The sequence below is a fragment of the Lupinus angustifolius genome, chromosome LG11 (assembly GCF_001865875.1).
Source record: "Lupinus angustifolius cultivar Tanjil chromosome LG11, LupAngTanjil_v1.0, whole genome shotgun sequence".
Classification (NCBI taxonomy): domain Eukaryota; kingdom Viridiplantae; phylum Streptophyta; class Magnoliopsida; order Fabales; family Fabaceae; genus Lupinus; species Lupinus angustifolius.
This window is the reverse complement of record NC_032019.1, coordinates 17,220,740-17,231,391: the sequence shown is the minus strand read 5'-3', so window position 1 is coordinate 17,231,391 and position 10,652 is coordinate 17,220,740. Positions and strand designations below refer to the sequence as shown.

Genomic DNA, 10,652 nt, shown 5'->3' with positions numbered 1-10,652 from the left:
AGAATTGAACAAGTGCACAAATCACTGCATTTAATTGATTATCATAGGCAATTAATCGATTATCATAGGCAATTAATCGATTAAACTGACAAAAACAGAATATGAACAAGGTTTGTATGACAAATCCAACATGTATAAACACAATCAAGCATGAAAAATTAATATTTCTGATTTGTTCAGGTTAAGCATCTATTAATCAAACATATATAGTATACACGCAAGATATGATCAAGATTCTCAATAAAACCACAATTCATAAACTATCGACATAATTAGATATAGTTCAAAAAAACATGAAATAGCGAATTAAAAAAAGTACATAACAAGAGTTTGAAAACATATTACAAGCAAAAGACACAATGCCCAAAAAGAAGTGAAGTACAAGAACCAAAAGGTATACTAAACCACAATACATAACACCCTAAAGGCTAGACACTCCTAAACTATTCCTAGGGTGGTGAAGGAGGATGTCTTGCTTGCGGATGCATGATGTCGTGGCTGGTTTAGATGAGGAAGTCTAAGCGGTTGATTTCTTCATTTAATCGTTCATTTTGTCTCTCAAACCCCGATTGAATGAAGTTCCTCATAGACTCATAGTGTGTCAATGCGAGTATTAAGCCTCTGTTCTACGGCGTCCAAGTGAGCTATCCTGAAAGGTGGGTTCTTGAGGCATAGCTGCAGCCTCCCCCTGATTCTCCGAAATCTGCTCATGCATAGAAACGTCTTCATCCGACAAGTCCAAATCCATAGTAGTGTTGTGATCTTCCTGGTACTGTCAGCCATTATCATACTTGTCAATTCCCATTTTGTGGAATAGGTTGTCACCAATCAAGTTCTCATGAGAGTTCGTGGAGATGATCATCGTATCAGATGTATCTATTTCTAGATGATCAATGATGCGGGATATGAAGATACCATAAGCAAGCAACTTGGTTGAAAAGGTCGAGTACAAATCATAACCTTTGGAATCTCCTCGGGTCAGTTAATCATTATGTATTATCGGATAGCAAACATAAACTTTAGGTCGTTGATTGTTGGTTGGGCATGGTTTGTGTTTCATTGAACAAGTATATATGCCACAATATAATGCAGAAGTCGGTTTTGAACCGATAGCAATCTAGCCTTAGTTAACTCTCCTTGCACATACAAGTGTGATCCTCTGAGACAATATTTATACATTTCATTTGCATCAAATGAGTTCCATAACTCATTTGAGCAGTGTCTTAGGCCAAAACCGTCACTAGACAACCCACCCACATCCAGAAATAAGGTCTCATTCAACTCAAACAATTTTCCCGAAACCATAGATTAATAGCTACCATCTTTGTATCTAAAATTAGCATAGAACTCCCTAAATAGAGCAAGATATACCTTTTCATTAAGCTCAAGAAACTGGTTCACACCATGAATTTCCAACTCATGAGGAAACTTGAGACCTTGTTCAACCATCCAAGCCATATCCGCATAGCGGATGTATGTTGGCTTCCTTCCTTGGAATTTTTCTAAGCGAGTTTCTTGTAGAATTAGTGAGTAATAAGGGTCACCTCGATCCCTCCTGTCACCATGACCAAATGCAGAGCTGGATTCAGTTCCTCTTGAACGATTAGCTGTTGTTTTGACTCTTTTTTGCTTACCATCTTCCATTTTTCAGGTGTTGGAATGGTTTAATCGATTATGTAATCAATTTAGAGTGATTTTGGGCTAGGGTTTGAGATTTGGGGAAAATGCTAGGTTTTCAGATTTCTTCTGAATTGAGGGCTAATTGATGACTAACTAGGCTTGATAGTGCTCGATTTGGATTGCTATTTAATTAGGATAGATCAATTTTGCCAATTGGCAGAAAAAAGGGTAGGAATTTGTGATTTAGGGTTTGAAAAAGGTTTTCCCAAATGCATATTGAATCTGTTATACCCTACTGCCGTTAATCGATTAAAGCACTCTTTAATCGATTAAGACTTGTTAAAGTCTTCAGCAGCTGAGCCCAGTTAATCGATTAAGACTTGTTAAAGTCTTCAGCATCTGAGCCTAGTTAATCGATTAAAGGAAGACTTAATCGATTGAAGATAGAGATTTTCAAAAAACTTAAGCTATTGGAACTCTGTTTAATCGATTATAACACAGGGTAATCAATTAACATAAGTAAAATTTTAGATTTGAGTATGTTTTTGAGATTGACAAGTCATGCTAAGACACTTAACCTAAGAATATATTCTAGATAGAATTAAACACATTTAGCACATAAGCATTTGATCAAGAACATAATTTTTATGCACAAGAATGCAAAACATGATTCTTGGATAGATTTATGGCGCTTGTATTATCATGAACTAAGCCTAATACTCACAAGAACCTATTCTATATGAGAAAATTAGGCAAAGGTTTTCACAAAAACGAATTTCAAAATTTTCATAAAAACAATTTTTTCTTACTTTCACTTTACAATTAATCAAGAAAAACAAGAATGAATGTGATGCATGAAAAGCCCTAGAGATGTATGCTTCAACTTCAAATTCTAAGCTCTATTCGATATGCCCTAATTCTCTAAACTTTTCTAATTCAATCTATATGATAATGTATGCTAAAAAAGCTTTTGTATATGCAAAATATGAAAATATGAATGTTATACTACATGAGCCAGAATTCCAACATTTATACCAAACATAGTTTTATGTTACGTCTTAATCGATTATACATCGTCTTAATCGATTAACACACCATCACCATCACATTGGTTAGCTACTGTAATTCTTGATAATTGATTACACATAATACTTAATCGATTATGCTGATTGAAAATATTTTTCTTGATGTAAGGTAAACTACCTATATGATATGAACATGCTATACATAGTTTTTCAAATATAATACCTTTAATGCATAAGACTATCTATGTGAATGAATGAGCCTACTTATCATTATATCTAGATGTGATGTCTCAATTTTAATCTTGTTTGTATTAAGGCTCTGGCGAGACTCCACATAGGTTGACCTAACCTAGACTCGATCTAAGACAATCATCTTAAGACTTCTAGTAAAACGTAAAGCTTACAATATCCTAAGTCTATAGATGTAACCCTTGAGTCTTTGGCTCGTTGTTTATTGTATGATCTTCAAGCTTTCTTGCATGTCCTTTGTCTTCATCAAAAATTAGGTTAGTATCAAATTTACAAGTCTTGACTCTTTGTGCTTTCATATTTTCTTACATTAACATTCATACATGACTACATGATTTTGATACATTAAACAAGGTTAAAACTTACGTCATTTCAAAATCATGCATTATACATTAGTAAATCACGTTAGAGGTTCATAACATATAAACTACTTGTTTTTTTAGAAAAAACAATTAATATATTAAGGTAATAGTTAATTGATCAAGTCTTTACAAAATAGAAAACTCGTTAATCGATTAAGTTTATGGCTAATCGATTAAGTCAATGTCAATTTTGAAATATTAGATTTTTAAAGAACGTTAATCAATTTAGTGTCAACATAATCGATTAAACTAACAAAAAACTGATTGAAACTGAATGTGATAAGAACTAACAATTCTCATGAGTATTAAAAACGTTTTTCAAGATCAAACAAGAATGTTTCAGGAAAAAAAAAGGTTAGAGTCTTTGAATCACTTCAAGAGAATTTTCATGAATCTTTGATAAGAGAATTGCGAGCATTCATCATCCTATCAAAAGTTTTTCAAGAACATTTGCATCTCCTAATCATACATCACCATATTATGAGATTGTGAGATATTTCAAGAAGGTTAGATATTCTGAATTGAGTGTAAACTAGCACAAGAAAAGGTGCAAAATCATTGTACACAAGAATATGATTCAATTTCTAATTCATCTCTTAATGTGTGAGATATCATTAGAGAAAGAGACAAGAATTCAGAGAAATCCTAAGCTAGAAGTGACGAGACTATCCATTAGAAGTTAGGTCCAAAAAGTTTTTGGTGGAAGATTGTTTATAAGAATATTCAATTTCTTGATAGTGAAAGTAAATCTATCTATCAGAAAGGGAAGACTGAGTATAGGTTGTAGTGATTAACAATTGAACCAGGATAAAATCGAAGGTGTTACTTTCTTTTATCTCTACTCTTTTACGTTTAAGCAATTATCAATTTCCGTTGTCTTGAATTGAATTGAATTCATATTAGGATTGTTGCATAAGTGACACTCCCATGGTTAATCACATAAATTGATTGAATTGTTAAAGTACATGTAAGAACATATTGATCATTGCATATCGTTGTGTCAAAAACTAAAGATTTTTTAATAAACTGATCGAATTAATGATTAACTCGAGAATTTTATTAATTGATTAAGTAAAACTATTAATTGATTAAACCAGGGAAAATCAACAAATATTTTTCAAAAGTGAAAAGTTTGAATCATACACCACTGTACATATTCACTCCCTCCAAGTATGTGTTAGAGCCCTTGTTATCTAAGACAACTATCTCCATAAGAAAATCATTATGAATCTTATCTTATTTAGTGTGTCCAATTATCTATATAAAAAATCATTTTGAAAATCAAGTTTATTATGTTGTTTATATTTAATTTCCTAACATTAATTCTATATAATATTGTGTATATATTATGAGATTAAAATTTAAAAACAGGAAAATTTGGTTTGTTTAAAAAATATCATTGCCACTGATCCAGGGACAAAACTGTCTAAAACTCTGAAGATGTAAAATAATAACTGAGAAGGAAAAAAGCACCCCTTGCCCTTTCTCGTCTTCACAGTAGCGCCAGCAACCACAGGTTTTTCCATTACTTTCTTGCAATGCTTCTCTATTTTCCATTTTTTCTTTATTTATTCACACTAAATATCTCGTAATCGTTTTCATGTTTCAAATTCATTTATTTTTTTGTAAGAAAAAGTAAACAGCCAGGTTTCACTAGCTGGAATAATAGGTATCAATAATAAAATCATATTGGGATTTCTGAATGAAAAAAACGTAAGAACCGGAAAAATGAACATGAGGATTCCACTCTTTCGTAATGGAGTTGATATTGTATCACAATTATTGTGTTATTTTAGAACCCGAGAATCAATTTCATTCTTGTTCGTTTCACAAGCTGTTTGGTTTTTTAGTTTTGTCTACTCTAATAGTTATGGTCGGATGTTGGTATTATGCCCAATGTTTTAAATTGCAGTTGCCGTCGTGATTGCGGTTATGGTTATTGTGGTCATTGTGGTTACTGTGATTGCAATTGTAGTTACGGATGTTGGCATTCTGCTTATGCTAAAACACTGAATTTCTTTTGGATTTCTTCAATATGTATTAGCTGCTGACGTTTCATCACGTGATAAATCTTGGATTTTTTATAATAATGGTTCAAGTAAAATATTGAAGTCCTTATAAAATTCTCACTAAGTGTTCAACTTAAGATGTTCTTTTGGGAATTTGAAGATACCCAAATGATGTTCTCTGTGAGGAAGGTCATGTGAAGGACTTGATCAACAGCCGATGCGTTACATGGCAAAGTACAATTACAATTTGACTTTTAGTATTTTTGATTGTTAGGTATTTGGTTTCCTGGTAAACTATGGATAGATTGTTAGTAGTGAATGTGCTATAGTGATAAACTGATAGCATGACAATTACTAATGACCTCAGTTTGCAAAGTTGGGTGCTAAGCTTGATGTTTGGTGTTATGGTTAACCCCCAACTACTTGTCTTGTTGTACTATATGTGTTATGTTGTCCCTTGCACCGAAGACATCCAAAAACTTAGTCAAAGAGAATTGTGATATTGATTTTACACTCAAAACTAGCACCAGCTAGGAACACTGATACAGATGACAGATCGAAGAATGAAAGCAGAAGAAACAAGCTGTTTTTTTTTTGCTTATGAATTTATTTATTTGATGCTATGCTAGCATGTAAAGTTATTATACTTTTCTTTAGTGTCAACCAATTAACGAAATGAACGTAATCTTTCTTTGTCGTTTTATTTGATTAGTTAAGGAAAAGAAGATGGAGCCAGAGATAGTGGAGGCAGAGCTAGTGTTGCCAAGCCACTTCAGTTTTAAAAGAGTTCATATGTATGAAAAGTACCCTAAAGGCCAAGCCAGAGGCAGGCACTGGAAACATCTTAAGCAAATTGTTCAAGCCGAGAATTACCAGAATTACCCACCTGATGAACCCAATTGTGAGATATCAGTGCCATGTCTATTTATCCTCTTTTTCTCCTTTTTTTATTCTATGCCTAAGCCTCCTTACTTGATATAATTCGTATGCATTTGATGCTCTCTTAAGAAATCTCCATAGCCGCTGCTTTTCTACGAATGTATTTACAATAGCTGCTTTCGGAGTTCTTATATGCACTCTAGTTTTCTTTATTTACTGAAAATATATTTGTAATTTTGGTTTATTTGAAAGTGAAGCTGTGTGGATGATTAGTGTGTTAAACTTGAGGTGAAGCTCTTTTTATGGCTGCAATAACCAAAAAGTTTCAAAGAAATCACTTCAGAGCTTGTTTTTATGGTTTGGTGATAAGGAGGATAGTGATAGTCCCTTGGCAGTTTACAAGTTTTGCAGTTCTGTGGGGAATGTGATTAGAGTAACATGCATGGATTTCAAAGGGCACTTCTTTGCCCCTATGTCTGTTGTGCAATAAGACTGTTTTTATGCTTTCGTTTTGTTTTTATGCTTTCGTTTTGTTTCTCTGCTGATGAGTGTTTTAGGCAGTCTGTTCCCAATAGGTAGAGACCAGCATTATTTCACTCTTAAGCTTCTTTAGTTTCTCACTTTTTTTTAAAAAGAAATAACTCTCTTAGGACACTACACAATAGATTATACGATTAGTAATGAATGCATCTGATAGAAAGTTGGGGTGACACCAATTGTAGAAATATATGGTTGAACCTCGCAATTAGTTTCTATAACATGCATATAGATTGGTAATAGATTGCATATAGCCTTAGTACCTGAGACTACTTCCTATTTTCTATGTTCCAATTCCTATTGCTTCCCTTATTTCTTTGTTATGTGTGCCATCTGATCCATATCGAATTTTATTTTCAAATTTTGATCGTTTAATTCTTTTTATCCTTGTTGCAGATGTCAATATTGAGTCACCTCCCTCTATGCACCCCTGCAAGAGAATTTGCGATATTACAGGCTTTGAGGTAAGTAGTGGTTTTTTGGTGTAGAAGTGTTCTTTCTTGTTGAATGGTTACTATTAGTAATCCATTTCTCTTTATTCAATACAAGTTTTAGTAAAAGAATTCAGGTTTAGCTTTGCATTTGTAGAAGTTTTAGTAATTGATTCCTGTTTTTGCTACAGAATCAATTTTCTCACCACATAGCTTTGACCATCATTATAAGCTCCCTCCTTATACTCTTTATTGTCTGCATCTGATCCATAGAAAACTTCCTCTTTTCGCTCCACCAAATATTGACTGACTTCCTTATTTGAGGAGGCAATCATTGGATCTGGGACTGGTAGCAGATAGGGATTTTGAAGTGTTTGGTGCTTCCCTCACTTCTAGTGCCTTATTCTACCTGCCACTCACATTTCTTCCTTGAACCGGTCAAGTACGTGCAGGGGTATGAATAGCTCTGATCTACCCTGATCCTGGACTATTGTGTAAGTATTGGCACTATAGTCACTGTGAGGGAAATCGAAATCAGATTTCCTCCTCCTACAAAATCAAAATAGTCCTCAAAGCCTTGTTCCTTTCTTATAATGAGGATTATACCACTAGAACCCCAATTCTGTTTTGCTAGCTGGTTCTGGATCAGTTAGATTCTTTGCTACATGCTACAATTAGGACTCCCTGAGATCGTTCGTCTCTACTCTACACCTCCTGGAATTTAGCCTTATCCACCTTGCTGACACTCCACCTTCAGACTACATGAAATAAGCTTCACACACCCTCCTTTCTTTTGGGATATTCATCTGTTTCTTCAAGCCAATCCAAATTCTCCTCAGTGTCCAAATTGCCATTAAAGCAAGGAAAGCTACCTTTAATTAAATAAAGTTTGTTGCTATCCATCCTTGTCACTCTCCCTTCCCAGATCTCATATTGCTTCTCATGTTCCTCTTTGATATCGTCTTCCTGCGAGTTGTGTCCAACCCAATCATAGTAAATTGTTTGGTGTGAAATGTTTGCGCTTACTTTGTTTGATTATGAATGATAATGATGATTATTATTATTTATTAATATACCATGCCATCAATCAGCACTTGTACTGGACAATTGATTGATTAATTTACTGTGCAGGCACCTTATTATGATCCCCGGACTAATCTCCGGTATGCAAATACTAATGTTTTCAAGATTGTCAGATCACTTCCTAACGATTATGTGCAAAGATACCTATCTCTAAGAAATGCCCAAGTTGTTCTTAAGTAGTTCTCTCACTTTCATGACCTCTGAGACACATTGATCTTGTTCCTTCATTTTCATCTTATTATTATAAAGTAATTATTGAATGAAATCTCTTGGGAAGTGAAGTAGATTTACTAGTAGGACATTATTAACTTGTCTAGTCTAACTTTGCAGCCAAGGTGGTATTGTCTTGCAAGATGGTATATTGATAAATAACATATTCTTACTAATCAATGATGTTGCAACTTGCATGTACAAGATAAAAAACCTCATTCTATTCAGAGGAAAGTTCAAATAAAATCTATGTTGCAGTATAGTCTTTGTCCCATCTATGATAATTGATAAACGTTCTCAATATTTTCAACAGGTGAAATTCAAGATTTTTTCTTTAATGGAGGTACGAACTCTAAACCAAGCATGCATTGAATAGTAGACAAATGAAAAGTGTATATGAAAGAGAATATAAAATTGAAACCCAAATTTTAATCCAAATGAGAATTTAAAGCGGAAATAATTGATTTATATCTGTAGTCATAATTTCGTTTGTGTAAAATCAGCTGAAGCATTTTAGACACCAAAAAACAAAGGAAAAACTAAAATGTAGGCCTCAGAAAAATAACTTCTACACATATGAATGATGTTATAGATGAGCGGTCAAAGAATTATCTTCTGCCAGAATCAGATATGGAATGAGTTGTATTTTAAAAAGAGAATTAGATATTTCCTGGTATAAGTTATCTCCCTCATCTACTAAAATTATGACATTGTGTTATATTTAATCATTTTGAAACAAAAATATTTCTAAAACTAAACAAAACAATACATATGTCAATATTTTAATGACCAAAGAAGATAAATTATGTTCTGATGTGATAAGATATTTTATTCTAGAGGTGCCAAAATGGGTAAGCTCGGTCGGACCGGCCCGCCAAAGCCTGAAAATTTATAGGGTTTGGGTATGATTTTAGACACTTTTTTTATTGAACTCGGACTTTTAGCCCAGTCAGGCTATATGAAAACCGAGCTCAGGCCGGGCTTACACGGGTTGGTTCAGGCTACTATCTTTTTCTTATTTTTTAATCTTTTTTGGGACATTTGGCTTGGTAATAAACCTTATGTAAAAATTATTTTACAAAACAATTTATAATAAAAAATATATAATAAATATTATGTTACGATATTGAATAAAAAATAGAATAATGTCTATAACATAAATATTTATAAATTGCAATAATGTTAAATATTATATTATTTTTCCTATTTTACATAATATCATTTTAAGCCCAATAAAAAGTAATGTATCAAATTAAATTAGAAGACATTAAACCATATAAATTTCACTTTTCCTTTCTTAATTGTGTATCTAATTAGCTTTAACTTCTACAACAAAAAACATAATAAAGAAAATAACTTTTGCAACAAAACTAAAAGATAACATATTTTTCCCCATAGAAAACTCCATACAACCAAATTTAATACAACTGTTCATAATTAAAGTGTTGATAAAAAACATACAAATGATAATATTTTTGATAATGTCTAAAAGTTTATATATTATAGTGAAGTCCAAATTATATTGTGTTAAAGAGTGAGTGACCAATAAAAATGAGATATTTAATAAATGGGTTATGTTAAAAATTATACATGTGGACTTTACGTATTAACTAAAAACAAGACATTAGATCTATAAGTTTAGTTGTATTATGCATAAGAAATGTGTTAAAAACGTTATACGTTATACATAAATATCAAATTATATATATATATATATATATATATATTAAATAGATTAAATAAGTTAAAATTTAAATAATTTTTTAATATTATGTGGGCTGGCCCGCCACAACCCGTAACCCATTTAGGGCAGGTTTGAGCTACAATTTGATATGCATGAATTATATCCGGGCTTTTTAGCCCGACCCAATTTAGCTCAAACTCATCCGTGTAGTCCATTTTGACACCTCTGCTTTATTCTCATTTAAAAATGATATACAAATTTATAATAACTTGTCTCCTCATCTAGCATAATATTCTCATATATGCTATTTGGAGTCTATTCTTTTGTTGATATTTTATCACCCAATATTCTGTCATGTATAATATTATAAGTCTTGAAGTTGTGTAGTAAAACTCCCTCTAGAATTTTAGTGGACCTTTTTATATATGGCACTTGAAGCACTCCATTATTTCATCTAACCCGCTTGAATCTCATGGTTCACGTCTACATCAATTTCTCCATCGTCTTATATGATTGACCAAAAATACCTAAATTTAGTGATTGTGATATGATATGATCCTCTA

General features: G+C 32.6%; 1 protein-coding gene across 1 annotated transcript; it reads left to right on the top strand.

Annotated features, from left to right (window-relative positions):
- Positions 4,697 to 8,662, top strand: LOC109359407 (chromatin-remodeling complex subunit ies6-like). Its single transcript, XM_019604053.1, has 4 exons — positions 4,697 to 4,772; positions 5,978 to 6,166; positions 7,078 to 7,145; positions 8,244 to 8,662. The coding sequence occupies exons 2-4, from the start codon at positions 5,992 to 5,994 to the stop codon at positions 8,373 to 8,375; spliced, it is 375 nt and encodes a 124-aa protein (XP_019459598.1). The 5' UTR covers positions 4,697 to 4,772; positions 5,978 to 5,991; the 3' UTR covers positions 8,376 to 8,662.

Excerpts from the sequence above, each read along its gene's own strand:
- LOC109359407 (XM_019604053.1), top strand. The coding sequence starts at position 5,992 with ATGGAGCCAGAGATAGTGGAGGCAGAGCTAGTGTTGCCAAGCCACTTC. Across the intron at positions 6,167-7,077 it reads CCCACCTGATGAACCCAATT|ATGTCAATATTGAGTCACCT; the intron begins GTGAGATATCAG and ends TCCTTGTTGCAG. Across the intron at positions 7,146-8,243 it reads GCGATATTACAGGCTTTGAG|GCACCTTATTATGATCCCCG; the intron begins GTAAGTAGTGGT and ends TTTACTGTGCAG.